Genomic DNA, 22500 nt, shown 5'->3' with positions numbered 1-22500 from the left:
ACGAAAATTACGTTCAGCATCACGGGAATAGACGTATAAAGTTTAATATGGAAAGTCGGTTTGCTTATAGGTCGTGTGAGCTCGTCCTACGACATTTAGTGTGAGTCGGTGACATGTATATAGCCAGTCATATTTTGATGAGCTAGAATTTTATGGCCTTTCCACAAACGCGAGCTCCTCTCTCTCTCTCTCTCTCTCTCTCTCTCTCTCTCTCTCTCTCTCTCTCTCAGTTCTCGGTAAGAGAATATCAAGAACTTTCATTTATAGATTGAATTTTAAGATTATCATTGTAAATTCTCTCTCTCTCTCTCTCTCTCTCTCTCTCTCTCTCTCTCTCTCTCTCTCATTTAATGCAACCACAAAGACTCTTTTTTAGTTTATTTTTATTCTTTATTTTTTTTTTTTTGGCCGAGTGGAAGATAGTCACCAGGAATATGATTCCCACACCCCCTCCTATGTATGTCCCTCTGGAATTATTGCTTGGAATTGAGTCTGATTCCCATGTAATCATCTGAAAACTGACGTCACTGACCAATGGTGATGTCGTATGAGTCTTTAGTTCACCTCTACCGTCACTTTGTTTTTGGGGGGTGTGGGGGGGGGGGGGGGGGGGGGGGGGGGGGGCGCTACCGAAATCAGGCGTCACGGACTCCCACGAATTTGGGAACGAGGAGGAAAATGGCCGGGTAAATTTAGAAATAAATTACGGAACGGCATCATAAATCCGAGAACGACGTGTATGGCGATTCCCTTATAATCTCGCGCGGTGGAAAGAATAATTTACATCTCTCGCCACGACGTTTGGGGTCGGGGGGGGGGGGGGGGGGGGGGGGAGGTGGGGGGGGGGGGGGGGAGGTTTTAAGGGTGGGGTTGGAAATAGTGTGACCTGGCACCTTTCGGAGTCACGGCCGTCGTAAATTCAGGTCGCGGACAATAATTTGATTAATCCACAATGAGAGAGGCGCCCATCAGTCAGGCTGTTCGTTTCATTCATTAAATCCTCTCGTTCTTCCATGTAAGTTATGGCTAGGTACTTACCCTCTTCGACGTTGTTAGAGTAGCTGTGCTCGCTCTTTCACTCTTGTTAAATTTAGAGAATTTAACTAGAACATCATTTATAAAAAATACGTCTTCTCAGGTATATTCGGATACCAATTATGACGTCACTAAATTAATAGAGTATTTTTTTTAAATTCATGCTGGCGTAACTATATTTTTCCTAAGGTCATATGGGTGTACCTGCGTTGACGTTCTATGCTGTTAAAATTCAGGAATGCAGTTATAGTCACGTTTCTGGGTTAACTTACGAATATCATAAAAGCAGTTGATGTCATTGATATTATTCTCTACTCCTCACCACTTTGCTGAGATTACTATTCAGATATTTCAGCCAGTCATAAGCTAAAAACACAGACTATGAACTGTTTGATAAAAAGTTTGACTCACCGTATAATTTTCTGGATCTTTGTGGTGGCTGGAGATTTTTTTTTTTCCTCCGGGTTATATTTCATGAGTCGTAGTAGGTAATCCTTCAGGTGTGTGCCTTCATTATTCTGGGAAATCCTACCATTTCCACCTCTCCCAAACGTTTCCTTCCCTTACCCACCCTCCCCTCTGCCAAGCACACAAAGCCCCTTCACTTCTCTCATGCCACTGCCCCCTACCCCCCTTCCCCCCACGCGCTCGCAAGCGCATACACTCCCTGTCTTCAAAGATTCCTTCCCTTACGTTTACGTCTTTAGAAGTCTCTTTCTCTCTCTCTGCCGAGTGAAATATTCATGGAAGAAATTTAAAAGTCATAACTTCAGTAATATGTGAAGGAGTAGGTTCCATGGCCTCTCCTTTCAGATATATGGACCCATCTTTTCGGGAAAATTAACCACATAAACTTGGCCTAGTCTCCAGGAAATTGCATTTTTATGGCAGTAACATAAATCGTGTCTTCCCCATTAGCCGATGGCAGTTAATGGTGTAAATATTCCCTTGCTGGATGCGTCATTATCATGTTTATAAGGATTCTGTTTCGGCTTTTGCTTATGCGCGCTCATACGCTGTGCGCGTTTGTGCTATGTGTAGGTGAGTGCTCTCTCTCTCTCTCTCTCTCTCTCTCTCTCTCTCTCTCTCTCTCTCTCTCATTTCCGCACATAAAAATTGGTCCCTTTTCGCCCTTCTCTTACTGGATTTATTCATGAATTATTTAATATATATATATATATATATATATATATATATATATACACCGTATATATATAATATATATTATATAATATATAATAGATATATATGTATTTATATTTTATACAAACATATACATATATATTATATATTCTGCGTATAAATCATGTATGTAATATGTATTCCCACATTTCACGCAGTCTTATACCCACACCCGTGCATTATGTACTCGTTCGTCTGTCGGATGTATGGATAGACGCATGTCATGTGACGGCCAATTTGATATATGGCAATATACTTAGCATTCTCTTTCAAGCGAAGTGAAGCACATCCTGGTCTGCGACGTGCAGTGGTATTTATTTAGTTTACTCTGCAATTCGTTTATCTTGTACGAGTTGGACTTTCTTTTCTGACAAGCGAATAAAAAAAAAAAAAACAATTTTTGTATCTTTATTTATTCGAAATAGACATGCGGATATCCTCCCGGTGACAACAACAGTTAGGAAGTTTATATATATATATATATATATATATATATATAATATATAATATATATATATATATGTATATATATATAATATATATATAAAAGCCGCATTTACGAATGAATGAACTAATAGAATTGTCGAGCTTTACTGCTCATGCGGTCATCACTCCGTGGCATTGGATGCTCATACCCAGGCAAGATCACTGGGGATTGGTAGTTGAAAGGCAGAGGTACCCATAATGGTCCGTATACCCGTGATATTATGGAAGGCTAATAATAATAACAATTGTTTGCCAGGCATTAGTAGTTCTCTTATTTTTAGAACAATATTTGGAATGACTTATTTTCTTGGTTATTTTTTAGAACAATATTTGTAATTGCTTATTTTCTTGGTTAAATTTTACAACAATATTTGGAATTGCTTATTTTCTTGGTTATTTTTTAGAATAATATTTGGAATTGCTTATTTTCCTGGTTACTTTTTAAAACAAGATGGTTGCATTGAAGCATGCTTGACAAAACTTCGAATTGCTTATTTTCTTGGTTACTGTTTCCCACAGTCTTGGTTGGTCCTCTGTGACTTCTGAAATAAAATGATGAGATTGGACGCAAGCGTACAACTATTATGCTTTGCTATATATAATGCTCTTCAGTCAATTTATTTTTCACGTCTATTGCATTCCTTCGTTTATCAACTGAATTCAACGTCTCGGCGATTCTTGGGAATTCTCTGACCCTTAAAACATTCCCAATTGGAATCAGGCGTATCGTACTCTTCATCCTTAAGCACCACAATACTTTTTTCCTTTTTCCCAGATGGGAACGGGCTTAGATTCCCCATCTCATTAGCGTTCTTTGAGAGAAACGCTATCGCCTTTGCCAACTGTTACAATAGCAATAATTTAGTCATGCTGCAAATTTATATTTGTATTTTTATAGTTTTTTTTTAAACTGACGGTAAATATCCACTGGAGATGTCATTGTAACCAATTGTTTATAGTTTTTTTTTAAAGTTAACAGTAAATACCCACAGGCGATGACATTGTAACCAATTGTGTGTACTGAGCATGAGCTACCGTCAGTCACGGTTAGTCTTAGTGGTATCGACTGCAGACATTAACACATATTTATTATATTATAGTTGACAAATCCGACAAATGTTACCGGCATTTTACATCTTTTTTTCATTCGCAAGCTTCGGAGATATGCGACACGTCTCGCATATATCTTTCCGCCTCCTTTATATATATATATATATATATATATATATATATATATATATATATATATATATATATATATATATATATTATATATATATTATAGGCGTATTATTTTTCTGGTGCCTTCTGTATTGTTATCCCAGCGGGCTGCACACAAGTTGATTTTTCACTCCTGTTTCATGTGTTCCTTCTTTTTTTTCTTTTTTTTTACAGCGACGAATTTTTATTGCCCTGGCAATGTTTCGTTGCTGATTTTTTTGCTACGCCGCTGGTTTCTGTTCTTTCACACCTCCGTTTTTTTTTTTTTTTTTTTACGGGAGTTGTTGTTCGTTCGTCTAGCCTCTCTGTTCAGACACTCTGGAAAATCCTGGAATTTTAATTCATGGGAATTTTATTTAGCGTGGATGAGTTCGTGGCCAAAAAAAAAAAAAAAAAAAAAAATGAAAAGTAATTCATCTTTTTGGCGAGTGTCTGAAATAACGCCTTGTTTTCTGCTTGTGATTTTTCAGAGCCCCCTTAACATTTTCTTCGAATTTTTTTTTTCTTGATTTTTCGGTTGCCTCAGCATATTTCAGACTCATCGAGGGAATTAAATTCGATGAATTTAATTCGCGTCATATGTCTTTTAAGTACGCGAGGTATATTTTCTCTCTTTTTTTGGTTCACCTCTTTTATCTTATCGCTTTAGTTCCTAATCTTTATCGTCCATCGTTCTTTAGGAATAGTTTGCTTTATGACTTCGTCCTCCTCTGAAATTGCCGGAGAGAGAGAGAGAGAGACAGAGAGAGAGAGAATCTGGTAAATTATCTCACTCTGGTTGGATGCGGATTACCTTGTATCTTTATGATGACAAGGGCGGCAACCCACAACAGTCTGCTTTAAAAGCAGATGACTGTTTTAAAAGCAGATGACTGCTTGATAAGCAGACGACTGCTTTAATAGCAGACGACTGCTTTAAAAGCAGACGACTGCTTTAATAGCAGACGACTGCTTTAATAGCAGACAACTGCTTCGAAAGCAGATGACTGCTTGAAAAGCAGATGGCTGCTTTAAAAGCAGACGGCTGCTTTAATAGCAGACGACTGCTTTAAAAGCAGATGACTGTTTTTCAAAGAAAGTTCCTTACCTCGATCTTTTCTCTTCCCACACAGAGAGAGAGAGAGAGAGAGAGAGAGAGAGAGAGAGAGAGAGAGATCAAGTAATTGATCACAAAGAAAGAAAGAAAGAAAGAAAGTAAAAAAGAATAAAGGGGGGAAAGAAAGTCTTTAATGGAAGTTCGTCTGATTGATGGTTCGTGTCCAGATCTAGATATACTTGATTGAATGGCTGAAGGTATAGTGGGTAGATGGGAGTGATAATGCGGATGGATGGATGAGAGAGAGAGAGAGAGAGAGAGAGAGAGAGAGAGAGAGTAGTTGGAGGACGTGAAAGGGGATCTCCCCCCGTGATTGGACGGTCGCCCCAAATTGCCGGAGGGAAGCAGAAGCGGGGTAGGGGATAAGGGGGTGGGGAAAGGGGGGAAAAAAAAAAAAAAAAAAAAAAATGGCGCCCGGGATCTGTCTCGAAATTCCCAAGGAAGTCCGGAGGATGTTTTGTTTTCCGTTTTCCCCTCTTATTCACTTTTTTTTTCGTACGTTCATTGCTCCTTTGTCATGTGTTAATATCTTCCTCTTTCTCTGTGATTGGACGGTGCCTTCGTAGGATTCGGATTGGTTGATGACTTTTGTTAATAGATTACAGGTGGTGTTTGCCATGTATAAATAAATAAATATATTATATACATATATATAGTATATGTATATGTATATGTATATGTATATATTAGTAACGACCTCATTGGAAGTGTTGGTATCTAGCAGATATTGATCTGCTAGATAACATCCACTTTCAATGAGGTCCCAGTTAGTAATTACGTTAACGCACAGAATAATTGTATAAGTGATATTGTTAATAATATATATATATATATATATATATATATATATATATATATATATATATAATTTTTTTTCTATGTGAGTAAGTGTAAGTGTAGGCGCACGTGTGTCTGTGTATTTTCTTCGATAGTTTATCGGTATGCCTTCTTGTTCAACAAAAATATTCCTTGCTTCCGAACTAAACTCTGATAGGTTCGTTGCTTCTTTAAGAAATAAAAATACCGTCCGGGCGACAAGGAAATATGAAAGAGTGACGTGACGTTAGTATGAAGCTTTGCCAAAATTTTTCTTGGGGTTCCCTGATGGAATCGACTCAACTTGCTATTCTTCTTCTTCTTCTTCTTCTGCTCTTTGCTACAGGTGTAGAATTTTTTTTTTTTTGCTACAGGTATAGAATCTTTTTTTTTTTTTGCTACAGATATAGAAAAATTGTTTATTCGGAGGAAATATACAGTTACTTTATATTTGGAGCAAATATAGAGTAGCTGTATATTTGCTCCAAATATACAGTTACTCTTTATTTGGAGCAAATATAGAGTAGCTGTATATTTGCTCCAAATATACAGTTAATCTATATTTGGAGCAGGTATAGAGTAACTGTATTTGTGGAGCAAATATAAAGTAATTGTATTTGCTCCAAATATGCAGTTACTCTGTCTTTGGAGCAAGTATAGAATAACTGTATTTGCGTCAAATATCGAGTAATCGTGTATATTTGCTCCAAATATACAGTTATTCTATATTTGGAACAAGTATTTAGCAATTGTATTTGCTTCAAATATAGAGTAACTGTATATTTGCAGTTATTACTCTTTATGTGGAGCAAGTTTAGAGTAACTGTATTTACGCCAAATATAGAGTAATTATATATTTACTCCAAATATAGAGTAGTTGTATATATATTACAAGTATACAGTTACTCTATAGAGTAACTATGTTTTGCTGCCTTTTTTTATTGCCACTGCAGAACACGTTTCCATTTATGCTTCGAAGTAGGCGTATTCAATAAGTTTCAGCACGTTTTTTCGTCCGTGGTTTACGTGTCGGAATGTCGTGCTGGTTGTATATTTGTTTGACTTTGAATTCACCCCATCCCCATCTATAGGTCGCCAGTAACACCGCTTAAACATTTCGATTTTTAATTTTTTTGTAATTTTGTAACTTTTGCTCTGAATTTGGATTTCATTGAATGAAGTCTGCGAGCTTGTGTCTGAGTGAGGTGACGTCGATTTTTCCCTTTTGAAGTAAATTTTAACTTCGCAAAAACAAATGTTACGTTATTATTAAATAGAATAGTCTTTATGTTTGGGTGATATGGTAAATTCTGATTGACCACTAGAGGAGTGAAGTTGAATAATTTAATAATAGTGAAATTGATAAGGATAATGATTATGACGATGGTAATGATGATAATAATAATCATAGTAATAATAATAATGATAATAATTACTATAATAAAAATGATGATGGTGATTTTATAATATTATTATTGTTGTTATTGTTGTTCTCAGTGATTTATCTTTTATATTACTAGCTGTTGCTGGTAGCCTTATTACTCTTATAAAAAGTCAAATTTAACTTCTATGCCTTGTTACTTCTTCAGGACCGGCGACATTACAGTTTCGCATCTCAGTTTGCAAGAAATTCATTCTCACAGATAAGAAATCGGAAAAGCCAATTAATGTTACAGAACAACATTCATTTCGAGGCAAGCTAGCCAACAGGAAACAAACCGAAACAAACAAAGCTCGCTATATTGTTTATAATCACATGAAAAATGACATCTGCGGGATCGACGCTAAACACCCACGGGATTATGCAAGGTCTGGTCGAAGATTATGCTGGATTAGCGTGTATGACAAGATGAACAGGACGAAAATGAATTGTTTTTGGATGAAGAACGTCGTGTTGCGGGATTTTCATATGTTACATCACGGTCAGATTTCTGTATTTATAATGTTTGCGTGTATATGTATGTATGCGTATAATCATATATATATATATATATATATATATATATATATATATATATATATATATATATATATATATATATGAGTCATATCACATTACCGTGATTCATACATACATCGAGCTACAAATGTCCTTTAATATCTAATTCGCTCTACCCCAGAATTAATATGTTTGCATATATGTTAACTGAAGGGGAATTTTTAGTTGATAATAAAAATTCCCCTTCAGTTTACATATACGAAAATATATTAATTTCTGAGGTAGTGCGAATTAGATATTAAAGGGCATTTGTAGCTATATATATATATATATATATATATATATATATATATATATATATATATATATATATATATGGTCATTTCACCAGAGACATATGATGTAGTAATAGCCACAATGGCCTCTTAACTTCTCAGATTCTTTGTTCTTTTTCGGATGCACTTGTCACTACAAAGCCTCGAGATCCAACTTCAAAGAAGTTTGAAGAGATCATAATGTTGTCCGATAGGGGGAAACGAACCCGCGATACCATAATCACGACGAGGTCACCTTGGCGACCTGACCCTGAGAAAGATAAAAAAGTTTATTCCTTCTTGTGTATATATATCTATATAATAATATATATATATATATATATATATATATATATATCTATATATATATATTTATACCTGTCGTTGTCAGATATATATTTATTAGAGCTATAATAGACCCATCCTTACCATCGTAGTCAAGTGGACAAACATTTATATTGCTTTTCAGGCTTCAATATACATATTTCATATGTATCTGGTTTTTACCGGATACATTTGAAATTGTAGTAGCCGAAACCATTTCTGAACTTCTTATGACTTCCTCTTCAGCTAAGGGAGAGCGCCTCAGTGGCATGGTCGGTATGGTGTTGGCGCACCACCTCGGTGGCCGCGAGTTCGATTATCGGGCATTCCATTGAGGTGTGAGAGATGTGTATTTCTGGTGATAGAAGTTCACTCTTGACGTGGTTCGGAGGTCACGTAAAGCCGTTGGTCCCGTTGCTGAATAACCACTGGTTCTATGCAACGTAAAAACTCCATACAAACAAACAAACAATGCTCTCTTAACGTCTCAAATTCTTTGCTCTTTTTTGGATGCGCTTGTCACTACAAATGTGGAAGTTGGAACCTGTGATGTAAGTATGAGGAATTGCTTGGAATAATACATATCCGGTTGAAATGTCAGCGTGATGCAAACCAGGGTAGCTGATGGATATATATATTGTTGAGTTGGCTGCCAGTATTTATTTATTGTTCAATATTGTTGTTTTCGGGTTGTTTTTCATTTAATGCTGTTTCCGCAACTAGAGGTTATTGGAGGTTATTGTTCTCTTAATTTTGATTGCTATAAATTGGAAATTGGTTGCTTTATTTTATTCTACATTTTTCTATATAGTTTTATAACCATTTTTTGTTCCCTACTTTTGCCTTGTGTTTTTTAATCATTTATATATTTGTTTGAAATTCCAATTTCTCGAATGGAATTTTCTTTGTAGAAGCAAAAGTTAAAGAGATAATAATGTTTAAAGATGTTTGTGGAAACCGGTGTAATTATACTCCTAGATACAGTTTAATTTGCATACTAACGCCTTTTCGTTTATCTTATTTGAAATTTGTACCGTACATTTTATACCAAATTAAAGATGGTGTAAATGTATAATGTGACCTCAGTAAAAAAAAAAAAAAGCTGTTATGAACTGGTACATATTATCTATTATGAATAAGATATTATACACATCTGGATAATGCGAAGACTTACTATACCATGCACTTATGCCAAATTAAAGATGGTATAAATGTATATTGCAATGCCAAGACAGGATTTTTTTCTTATAAATACGCTGTTCTATAATGGTACATTTTAGTTTTCTATAAAAGGAAATATTGAGATGGCTTTGTCTGTCTGTTCATACCTTTTACTGTCCGCCCTCTTATCTTAAAAAATCTACTGAGGCTAGAGGGCTTCATATTGGTGTGTGTGTCATCCGCCCTCCAGTTATCAAACATGCCAAATTGCAGCCTTCTAGCCTTAGTAGTTTTTATTTTTATTTTAGATTACAGTTAGCCATGCTCGTGCGTTTGACAACCAGCAAGACAGGGCACCACGGGCGGGAGAGAGTTCCGTGGGCTATGGCTGAGAGTTTCATGCAGCATTATACAGTGCACAGATTATTCGATCGCGCAGGAGAAACTTGGGGGACAATGATAATTTATTTATCGATTATGAATCAAATATTATGCATATTGGGTTGGAAATTAGCTACCAGCTGAGATATCGATGGCAGCAGTGACAATTCAGACGATATGTCGCATAAGTTTAGGGTTGTATTATTCAACATTTTTATGATAGTGTTTGATGGCATGGCGTATGAAGGCTTTTTAGATTTGGGAGTCCGGTACAGCGAGCACGTTTGATGGGATTTACGGTTGTGAGCAAGTGTGTGAGCAGGTGAATGTTTTCGTTAAAAATTAAAATAACATTTATGGCTATAGGTTTAACTTACAGTGGTTTAAATGAAAGGCTGAAAACGTCTTGGAACCTTTGGAACTGAGAGATAATTTATTAACAATTAATTCCATTCAGTGCACATTGAGGAGTTGTGAGCAAGTTTGAGCAGGCTGAATGCTTTCGTTAAAAATTAATGGTTTAATTGAAAGGCTGAAAACATCATGGAACCTTTGGAACTGAGAGATAATTTATTAACAATAATTTCACGCAGTTAAAAATAATTTCATGCAGTGCACAATGAGTGTGAGCGGGCTGAATGTTTTCGTTAAAAATTAAAGTACATTTATGCCTATAGGTTTAACATCCACGGAACCTTTGGAACAGAGAGATGATTTATTACAAATAATTTCACGCAGTGCAAATTTTAGAGTGGAAGACTATTCTCCAGCGGAGGGAGTTCAAATGCGCCGTAACCGTTTCCTTTGTATCGTCGCTGTCAGTCCACAGAAGGAAATCTCCGATGCGTTTCTCCTCCGGCTTTTCATTCCGCCTCATCGGCCGCTGAATTATCAGCGAAAGCGAATTATCATTGAAGTCTGCCATGGAGAAAATCGCTTTATATGTCGCGAGTTGAATAATTAGATTTCACGAATAGAAAAAAAAAGTAACTCATAATGGAGCGTCGTGTGTTTATATTTCCGAGCACGCGATTGACTGCATCCACGCCAGAATTGAATTTCAATCTCGCCGATAATCGTCATTAGAATAGCAATTATTATTTGCGTACGATTCTGTATCCTTCATTATGTGATCTGTCATCCGCCCTGATATAAGGGCTTAGTTACACAGATCCCACCGGATGCTCATTAAAATTCCAAATTCGGTCGGTAATGAAAATGGTGCAAGTGGAGTTGTCGTTGATTTTACCCAGTAGGAGTTGGGCTGAGGTCTTCTGACCCCTGTTCAGATTTTGCGGTGTAATTTTTTTTTCTTTTTTTTTTGTAAGGTAAATTCGTATTTGGAAGGACAGTACTCATGCTTTTAATTGAACGGGAAGTGCGAATATTTTGTATATCGTCAAATTGAAGATGAGAAGAGTAGACTTCTAGGTAAATAGGCAGAATCCAAGCGCATTCAACTAGATTCTTCAAGTTGTAGTCAACAATATATATATATATATATATATATATATATATATATATATATGTGTGTGTGTGTGTGTGTGTGTGTATGTGTGTGTGTGTGTGTGGGAGTGTGTGAATATATATATATATATATATATATATATATATATATATATATATATATATATATATATATATAGTGTGTGTGTGTGTGTGTGTGTGTGTGTGTGTGTGCGTATGTGTGTGAGTGTGTGCGCGCGCGTAAATTTCTGACTTCCATCACGATAGAACCCAGTCATATGTGAGTCAGAGTTCAATTTCTGTTCCACACGTTATTGTTTGTTGCTTATTTCTAATATTTATGGATATATGAATATATGAGAGAGAGAGAGAGAGAGAGAGAGAGAGAGAGAGAGAGAGAGAGAGAGATGAGGAGACGAGAGAATGTCCAGCACTCTATATATTTGAGAATATCATAATTGAAAAATTATATTATAGGCACCACAAAATAGCTGCTGAATTACAGTGACGCCAATAACGAAATATTAAATGTAATTCAGCAGTTTTAATTGAAATGTTTGGAGTTTAGAACCGTTTCCAGTCGACGTGGCCTTGTTTGAATTTTGGACGTGTGAGAGAGCATTAATGGTTAGCAAATACAGGCAACAGGTGATGTTGCATATGGACGAGGATCTGGGGAGAGAGAGAGAGAGAGAGATCAGAAGTGTGCAGTAAATGGGGAACTGGTAGTAAAGCTTTAAAAAGAAAAATTTGTGAGGAAAACATCGATCATTTCTGTAAGAACAGTATATATGCTGAGAGAGAGAGAGAGAGAGAGAGAGAGAGAGAGAGAGAGAGAGAGAGAGAGAGAGAGAGTAAAACTCGGTACAGAAAGGTCGAAATCAGATTACGAGGATGTAATTATATATTATTTATATATATTATATATATACTGTAGTTAGTATATATATTATATATATTTTATATATTTAATATTATTATAATTATATATATATATATATATATACATATATATATAATACATAATTAAATAATATGTATATATGTACATGGTAAAACGGGAATATAACAGTAAAGCACTAAGAAAAAACTGTTTACTCTTTATGAAAAGTACAAATGATTAACACGATAAATAAAAGATTTAGATAAAATGAACATCAGTTTAGAAAAGGTGACGCAAACAAGAAAACGTAGCTAATGAAGATGGCACAAAACATCTTACCGAAGAAGAAAACCGAATTACCAACAGCAAAATTTGGAAAAAAAAGAGGGGAGGGGCCTTCATTAAAACCGCGGCGAACAACAAATCAAATGATGAATACCCCGGTAAATTAATTACAGACAGAAACAAGACGAATGCATTACCTGAAAAGAACCGTACCACCAGACAGTCTGGGGGGTGGGGAAGTGGGGGGTGCGGGGGGCGGTTGGGGGGGGTTGGGAATTCGGGACCACCAGGGACTTTTGAAGCGGAAGCCGAAGGAGATTAGTGGCCCTGGGGAATCGGGCTGTGGCCGTAGGATGGGAGGAGGAACGGAGGGGGTTGTGTTGGGGGAGAAGGGGAGAGGGGAGAGGTCATGAAAAAAAGAACGATCGGTGAAGTGCCCTTGTATGGCGTGGGTGACACCGTGAATAGAAGTGAGGGGATTCAGGGATTTTAGACTGAAGTGAGGTCGTCGGGGGAAAGGGATATGTTTCGTAGATACAGGTTTTGAATGGTTTTTTTTTTGGGGGAAGGGGGATTTGGTGGAGACGGGTGATATAAAATAGGTAAGAGAATCTTCCGCGAAGCCCTCCAGCATGCATCATTAGTGAACGAAGAGATTATTTTGTAATTACACCCATATATATATATATATATAGTCTATTTTTATTATTTATATATATATATATATATATATATATATGTGTGTGTGTGTGTGTGTATGTGTGTGTGTGTGTATACACACGGAAGTATGTATATCAGTGTAGGTTAGGGCCTCCGTATAAAGACGCATTTAGATTAAGAGGCGTGTGAGAAAAAATGTCCTGTAAATATTAATGTGAAGGATATAAGTAATTTTCTTAAACGAAAGTAGTTTTTCTCCTGCGTGAGAGAGAGAGAGAGAGAGAGAGAGAGAGAGAGAGAGAGAGAGAGAGAGAGAGAGAGAGAGAGGCCCTACTATATACATTTGTTAGAATGCGCGGGAATGATGTTTTATGTTCGCTTTTGAATTATATCCCACGGGAGATTTTGCATAATGAGTAGGATTAGCGGAGTAATTTCGTGGGAGATTGCAAGAAAACCACCAAGATAAGGATTTCATTAACGGAAAAAACCTCGAGCGAAAAAAAAAATTCTTATCGGCAAATAAATTCTAAGGTTTTCTTGTTTAAGCGATTCTAATTTATTTTTCAATTGCACTTTGTAATTGGGCTGGATTAAAAAGGAAATACTGCTCCCACCCCCCCACCCCCATCCACCCACTATCCACCTACTTCTTATATCTCTTTCTCTCTCTCTCACTCTTACATTTTTCTTCTTCCAAACCCGTAGGAGGTAAGTGCCAGCCATTGCACCTCCTGCGGTGTACTGTTGGTTTTACTTAAATTCTTTGTAGCGTGCCTTCTGCCACTAGCTGCAACCCTTTTCGTTCCTTTTACTGTACCTCTTTTCATATTCTCTTTCTGCCATCTTACTTTCCATCCTCTTCTAATAATTGATTCGCATTGTAACTGCTTTGAGGTTTTTCCTCCTGTTACACCTTTCTAACCTTTTATCGTCAATGTCCGTTTCAACGCTGAATGACCTCATGGGGTCCCAGGGCTTGGCCTTAGGCCTAAATTCTATATTCAGTTCAATGCTTCTTCAAGTATTTGCTGAATTATTCTGCTCGTGTGGAAGCTTCATATGTATTTTGTGTGTGTGTGTGTGTTTTTTTTTTTTTTTTTTTTTTTTTGAGTATTGAATATTACAGAAGCATACTCTTTTTGAGCCAACGTAAGAATTTTCATGTTTGATTCTAATTTTGCCGAGTCCAATAGTATTTATTTTAGTTTCCCATGTTGTTGTTGTTTTTTCCCCATATTCAAGCCTATAATTCCTCTTCTTGGAAACTGGGAAAGCTTGTATTTCCCGTTCTCAGAAGGAGGGCGGTTTTTCATTTCCCATTCCGCCGAATAACTGTATCTTTTATTTACGGTTCATCGACTTGCAGCTACTTTTAATTTCCAGTTCACTTACCCAATAGCAATGCTGCATTCCCTCATTCCCAGAACAACAAGGTTTCTACTCTCACTTTTATTGCGGTGTTATTATAATTGATGAGTATGATGTTACCGTGTTTCGTTTATATATGTCCCTCGACTCTCACTCACTCTATATATATATATATATATATATATATAAATATTAATATATTTATATATGCATACATATATTCATACATATATTCTCTCTCTCTCTCTCTCTCTCTCTCTCTCTAATATATATATATATATATATATATATATATATATATATATATATATATATATAATTACATATATATATATAATGTATATACATATTATATATATAACATTATATATATAATATATATATCTATATATATATTATTTATATATATATATATATTATATAGATACATGTATTTAATATATTATATATATACATGTATATATGTATCTTATATATAATTATTATATGTAAATAAGTTCAGCAGTTAAAACAGGGTACGTCTCAAGCATAAAAGGCCCATTGAAACATTCTGGTTTATAATCCTTAACTTTAAACCAATGTGTCCCACTGGGCCTTACACATACACACACACACACACACACACACACACATATATAATATATATTTATATATTATATATATATATATATATATATTAGTATATAGAGAGATAAGAGAGAGAGGAGAGAGAGAGGAGAGAGAGACGAGAGAGAGAGAGAGAGAAGAGAGAGAGAGAGAGTTTTAGGGCATAGTTTTTCTCTTATACAATCATCAATATGTTTCTTGTGTGTATGTGTTTGTGTGTATAGATACCATACATAAGATCAGCTCCAGATATCGTACGCGTCAGGTATTTCAAAGAATGACAATTGATATCCGGACCGAATCTCGAATACTTGTTAATGTTCGAGACTCGATAGGCGATCTATCTTTTATATTCTTATTATATTTGTCTCGAACGATGGGTCTGTCGGTTTACAGGGGATATTGTAAACCCCCTTTCCTGGCGATTAAAGCGATTGAGCACGCGATCGTTCTGAGGAAGTCTCGCGCCGTCTAGGATATGGGAAATTATATACAGTTCAACGACGGTAATGATATCAACAGCCATAAAAGAAGGAAGATGAGTAGTAGCAGCAGTAGTAGTAGTAGTAGAAAAACTATAACAGCAAGAATCCTAGTATTGTCGTTCTATATTCGTAATTTGTAATAAACCTTTTTTTTATTAATACGTCTCTTATTATCTTTGTCTCTCCCTTTTACATGCATTATTCTATATCATACTGATGCTTCAAAACTGCTACCACACGAGAATGGAATTATTATTATTTTATTTATTATTATACCACGTAGAATTTCCTTTTATTACTGTTTATCTATACCATCGTTTCCATAAAGTTTCATTGTTAATATTATTATTATTATTATTATTATTATTAATTATTATTATTATTATTATTACTATTATTATTATTATTATTGAAAAAAAAGCTATTTCCTTGACATTCAATTTAAAGAGAGTCCTCTTTATTCGTCTTGCAATCTTCTTTTCATCAGCGTGTAGCTGACTATTATTATTATTATTATTATTATTATTATTATTATTATTATTATTATTATTATTAATTATTATTTTGATCAGTAACAGAAAAGCTTCCAGAGAGTTGCGTTTTCCAGGTCGGAGAAGGAGTTCAATGTGAATTCGGCCCCTCTGATGTTTCAATGTAGGTTTTACCACCGCATAAACCCATCTGGTTTATTACCGGCGTCGGGCCGCAAATTCTCATTCCGTCGTAAACCACCCGAATTAAAGGCGCCTCAGCTAAGAGGCCAACCGAAATAGCTTGTTTGGATATGGTTAATAAACTCCAAGAGGTACACTAACAGTTTCTTCGAGCTAGCCCGGGTAAAGGATCGTTCTTCTCCCGTAGTTGCGAAGGGGCACTTCTGGATCGAGTCTCTCTGTGGGTGAAGAAACGTCTCAGACTGACGTCCTTCTCCCGTAGTTTCCCATGAGGACCTCCGGATCGAGTCTCTTTGTGGGTTATTGAACGTCTCAGGCTTTCGTCCTTCGTCCGTAGTTTCCCATGAGAACTTACGGATCGAGTCCCTCTATGAGTGAAGGAACGTCTCTGGATATCGTTCTTTTCTCGTAGTTTCCCAGGAGTACTTCCGGATCAAGTCCCTCTATGGTTGAAGAAATGTCTGAGACTGACGTTCTTCTCCCGTAGTTTCCCAGGAGTACTTCCGGATCGAGTTCCTCTGTGGGTGAAGAAACGTCTGAGACTGACGTCCTTTTCCCTTAGTTTCCCAGGAGCACTTCCGGATGAAGCCATTAAGCGGTTCAAGGGACATCTCCGACTAACTTCTCACTTTGTTCAGTTAGTAGAAGAGAGTAACTCTTGTGATGAGGTAATCAGATTCGGGAACGAGATTCGTCCATGATGATGTTTTAAAGCATCGTGGTACGAATTTTACGATGACGATTTGACTTTGTTTCGAGCAAGCAAGCGAGATCATTTTGCCTCCGCAATAAGAAGTGGCTGTTGCCGGTGTTTGTGGCTGCTTGCATTTGCGTCTCTCGCTGTCTGTCTGTCAGGTGAACGGATTGTCTGTCCATCATGCAGTCAATTCATCCGTCTCTGTCCACATCCTGTCAATTCATCCGTCTCTGTCCAGCCGCTTTTCTGATATCCATGATTCCCGTCATTTCGCCGCCATGAGGTTTTGCGTTGAATTTTGTGAGTACGTTTCATTTAGGTGTTCATTTTATTTACTTTTATTTTTGGTTAATATGATGTTACTGATGAATAAACTAATATATGGGTGTACTTATATTTATATAACACACATACATATATATATATATATATATATATATATATATATATACACATAAATATATATATATATATATATATATATATATATATATATATATATATATACATATATATCTCAAATATAAAAAGACCCACCCAATAAACTCTGATTTCAAGCTAATGATATATTTTCATTATTTGATAACAGTGGAAGTCAGTCCACCGAAATGTCTTAGTTTTACACCAGTGTTTTAATGGGCCTTTTATAGTTGAGAGTATTCTCTTTAACAGAAGAATATATATATATATATATATATATATATATATATATATATATATATATATTTCTTTTCCTTTTTCTTTTTTCTTTCAGTCGCTGTCAGCAAAGTTATTGCCTTGAGCTTATCTAGCCATTTCAAGGTTTCATTTCATTTTTTTCCCTCATCTCCGGGAACGGGTTAATCTTTTGTAAAATATTATTCATAGACATTCTCGCTCCACGCGCAGTTTGCTTCATTTTTATTCATTGGAATAAAAGGGTTACAAACACTGTGATAATGTTGATGGTCTCGCATTAAACTTATATTCCCCCCGAAATGAGATAACGTTTGGCTGATTGGGTCTTGTGCTGATGCTAATGATACCTTTCAGTTTTCTGCAAAGAAAACTATTGTGCCGGCTCTGTCTGTCCATCCGCACTTGTTTTTTCCGTCCGCCCTCAATTCTTAAAACCTAATTAAGCTGGAGGGCTGCAAATTGGGATGTTGATCATCTACCCTCCAACCATCAAACATACCAAATTGCAGAAATCTAGCTTCTGTAGTTTTCATTTTATTTAAGGTTGAAGTTAGCCATAATCGTGCGCCTGGCAACGATATAGGCCAGTTCACCACGGTGTCGTAGATAAAGTTTAATGGTCCTCGGCTCATACAGCATTTTACCGAGACCAGAGAACGATAGATCTATTTTCGGTAGCTTTTATTATACGATGTACAGAAAACTCGATTGCGACGAAGAAACTTCGGCGCATTTTTTTACTTGCTGTTAGGTGTGCGTCGTAGTTTGTAATCTCATTAGAAGTGCCTTATTACAGTCTATTTTCTTGAGGTTATTCAGGTTTTATTTTGTGTTGAAAAAAATTCTTCTATATGTATTGTAAATCTTGTTTTTGTTGATGCTTGAATATGGGCTTAGATATGATCTTCAAATTATTATTCGATAATATCTGTTTGGTAATGGACCTTTAATTTTGCCATTAAAATTAGTTCTTGAAAATTACCAGTCTCTGAATATTGATCTTTATTTATTTTGTGCAGTATAAGGATGTATAATTACAATGAATATGAAACAATAATTTTATATTAAAAAATTACCTATGAATATATGTCTATAAGGTTGTGAACAACCTCAGACCTCTGGCAATATTGTATAATACTCACGGTGACTTGACCCTCACCTATTCAGCATTTCCCAAAATTCTAAGGAATAATTATGCAAGACGGCGTTTATTCATTCAAGAATAATTCCTTTGTGCGAAAACTGCGCGAAGGCTTCTTTTAACATTATATTGGTATTAAAGTATGCGTTTTTTTAGGAGTCTTAACCTTCAGTTTCTGCGTAATGTTTTAAGGGAATTTATTTCAGGTTTGCAAGCAAAATGTTTCTTATTTATTCTTTGTGTTATGCTTTCATTTGCAAATTGAATTGAGTCATGACTACTTTTCGTCTTTTGATTTCATGTTCTCACACTGACATTATATATATGAGTGTGTGCGTGTGCATACGCAACATACATGCATACATACATACACATTGCATCTTATGTTTAAAATGTAAGTATATTAGAGAGTGATAGTATAAAGAAGGAAACGTGTATTACGAACAAACCTTTTTTGTGCATATTGCAACCACCAACGTATATTAATATTGTTTTACATTTACAGGAATATTTTAACAATAGCTGTAGTTTTAGCTATACTGAGTGGATGAAATGTAAAGACAGTGCTTAGGCGCCTGTGAAAAGTTATGGTGCCATTCCATGGCACGAGTTCATGATCATTAAAATGTCGTTTAGTGTGTGTTTGGTGTTCTGTGTCTAAAAATGTAATGTCTGAATAAGAAGCCGTTGTCTGTCCGATAGATTAGCGAGGTAGTGATCTGTGTTTCGTGTGCATTTTCCGCTTATTAAAAGTGAATATGAGGGAAGCCAACGGTTGATGTGTGATGTGCTGGCTTCCTCCTGCCATCTCATCACCACCGCGCCATGATGGCGCTGTTTGGGATGGTTTGGCTTCTTAAGGTGCGTAAACACCTCCGTCATTGTGCTCACTGCAGAGCTCACTTGAGGACATGCTCCCAGTGCCGGGCAAGGCCTTCTCCTTCCCTCCCGTCCATCGTCAATTCGAGGGACTCGACCAAAGAGTCCTGCGCTCAGGACACCGCTTCTCAAACGTCGCCCCCTGAGCAGGAAAGGACCCGAATCACTCTCGACCTTGTGGCTCACAGGCCTCCTCCTAGGGGTGGGGAGGATAGTGACACCGATGGAGTGAACGGTAGTGACGGCGATCATGAAATAACTAGAGATGAAAAGAGAGATAATAATGGCACCGATGAAAGGACCGCTGGGGAGGAACTCGAGGCTGTGGGCGGCTCTGATGACTGCAATGGAGAAAATAATGAGATTCAGTTCATTTACGGAGGTCGAGTGTCCCCTTCTCTGCCAACTCCGCCACCGCCCCCGGTTCGCAGTCCCGCCGTGTCCCCCCGTCGGCCTCACGATCCACCCGTGAATGTTGCTCAGGAACCCTGTGACAGTGAAGCCAGATCTTTGGCCAGCCGTGTTTGTACCATGTATGGCCAGGAGCCTAACAGAACGGACTCCGCAAGGGAGAGACGAAAGTCCTTCGGGTCCACTAAAAGACGGAGTCTTTCAGGTATGGATGAGCTCGACCAGGGTGACAGTGCTAATGCAAGGACGTCCACGTTGCCCCGACAAAGCTCAACTGGAAGTGGGTACAGATTTTGCTACACTCCAGGTCATACTCACCCTTACGCTTGTCCTCCTCTGGCTGGTTCCACTCCACATCTGCCTCATCTCACTCAGAATAACCAAAATAGTAAATCTGTTCAGGATAGCAGAGCAGACCCCCTACTACCTGCTTCCACCCAACAGCATACCGCTCACCCAGGCCACCCACCCACCATAGTTCACCCTTCCCTAGAGGCTCACCAGCAACAAACCCTGCCAGTGGTTCATCCCCTTCCCCATCATCCTCGAGATGTTCCCCAAGTTACCTTAGATCCCCGCCTTCTCCCGATGGATTCCTTAGAAGGAGCCTATGGAGGATCAGACTCGAGTCGCAGTTCCCACAGTGGCTCACGTAGTTCTTACAGTGACCACAGTCTGCCTCCGCCACTGCCATTCTCAGAGGGTGCTATTCATTACCTTCCCACTCCTCCCCCACCAAGTGCTCACATCCTGGCCCCTAACACTGCTCATACTCAGTATCATCCTTCATCAAACAATGATCAGTGGATGGGACGAGAAGCTGTTGGGTACAGCTTGCAGAAGAGTGACAGGGAGCTAGCAGAGTATCGGCAGCCACAGTACAGTGATGGTGTGTGGTCCATACCCACGAGTTCAACCACCACGACCTTTTTGGGTGCTGAGTACCCACGTTACGACCCGACGACTGTCCCTGGCAGGGATCGACGACCATTCTCACACTACGATCTCTATTACGACGCCCAGGTTGATAGTCACGGCACCTCCTCCTCCTCCCCTCGCCAAGGACATGGCACTCTTCCAAGGTCCCATAGTACCTCGTCCTCCAGGAGCCACCATCGATCTCCCGTAAGGGGGTCTCATTCGCGCAGTCCTAGCAGGCATCGAGCTGGGAAGCTTGATCTGCTGGAGGCCTGCGGTGGTGTTGATGGCCACAGGCTCTGCGACAGCGGAAGAGGGAATTGGGACCATGGGGGAGGAGGAGTAGCAGCAACGGCTTCTGGTGGCGATGGCCTTCCTCCCCCTCCTGTAGACTGGGGTGCTTCAGGTGCTAGTTCACGAACACCATTCTGTGCCCTTCACGGATACGGAAGAAATAAAGGTAAGTGGTTACGCGTCCCAGCTGTGGTAAGTGATTCTTGGGCGTTGTATAGAAAAGGCATCTTTAAGACCACTGGACGTCATGTTACAGAAGGGTAAAAGCAATTGCGTTATTCTCTCTCTCTCTCTCTCTCTCTCTCTCTCTCCTCTCAGCTCATTATCGCAAAATCCAGGTAAGTGCCCGACATGTCTGTAGATGTGTTCTACTTCAGACGATAGTAATTAATGAGGAACTTTATTTGCTAAGCCTTTAATATATTTAAATTACACTTTACCAAAAAATCCATTGAAGTCATTCAAACTGGAAAGGTTATCTGGTCAGCTGTCACAAGTCTGCACCGAGTGGATTACCTGCGAGTTGAGTTTCCTCTCCTTTCCACTTCTTTTCTTCAACTGCAACTCACATCTGGTATTAATGCCCTTATTTCATTTCAGAGGTAATTGGAAATTTTGTGTAAAATGTCAGGTGTTTGGAACCAACTTCCTATATACTTTTTAAGGACATTTGTAATTGTGTTCGGTTTACTAATCTCATTGACATAGTGTCACATTTCTCTGTCAATTTTTTCATAGTTTTGGATTATGTGCTAATTAGTGCTAACCTAACTTAACATAACGTACCTAACCTACATATAGATGGAGCCTTCCACACTTCAGGTTGTTATCTTTAGATGCTGTTTTTTACTGTTTGAATTAGAAATCTCTTTTTACCACTTTAGCATTTCTCGTGTCATTCAGTTAGCGAAAAAAATCGTGTATTAGATTTCCTCTTTGCTCAGTACCCGCCTCTCTCTCTCTCTCTCTCTCTCTCTCTCTCTCTCTCTCTCTCTCTCTCTCTCTCTCTCTCTCGCGCGCGCGCGCGAGCCTTACTATACAGTTAGTGAATAGAATTGTAAATTAGTTTTTCTCTTTGGTTGATAACCCCCCCCCC

The 22500-nt window shown here is 37.6% G+C and overlaps 1 protein-coding gene across 1 annotated transcript in view; it reads left to right on the top strand.

Annotated features, from left to right (window-relative positions):
- LOC135198870 (inactive histone-lysine N-methyltransferase 2E-like) overlaps window positions 1-21668 on the top strand; it is a 143806-nt gene extending 122138 nt beyond the window's left edge. Inside the window, exon 2 of the mRNA XM_064226842.1 lies at window positions 19408-21668. Within this exon, the coding sequence (XP_064082912.1) occupies window positions 19728-21668 (1941 nt within the window). The 5' untranslated portion in view covers window positions 19408-19727. The remainder of the gene's footprint in view (window positions 1-19407) is intronic.
- Window positions 21669-22500: the final 832 nt, after the last annotated feature.

This window comes from Macrobrachium nipponense, chromosome 22, assembly GCF_015104395.2.
Source record: "Macrobrachium nipponense isolate FS-2020 chromosome 22, ASM1510439v2, whole genome shotgun sequence".
Classification (NCBI taxonomy): Eukaryota; Metazoa; Arthropoda; class Malacostraca; order Decapoda; family Palaemonidae; genus Macrobrachium; species Macrobrachium nipponense.
The sequence above is the reverse complement of the archived record's forward strand: the minus strand, read 5'-3'. Positions and strand labels throughout refer to the sequence as shown.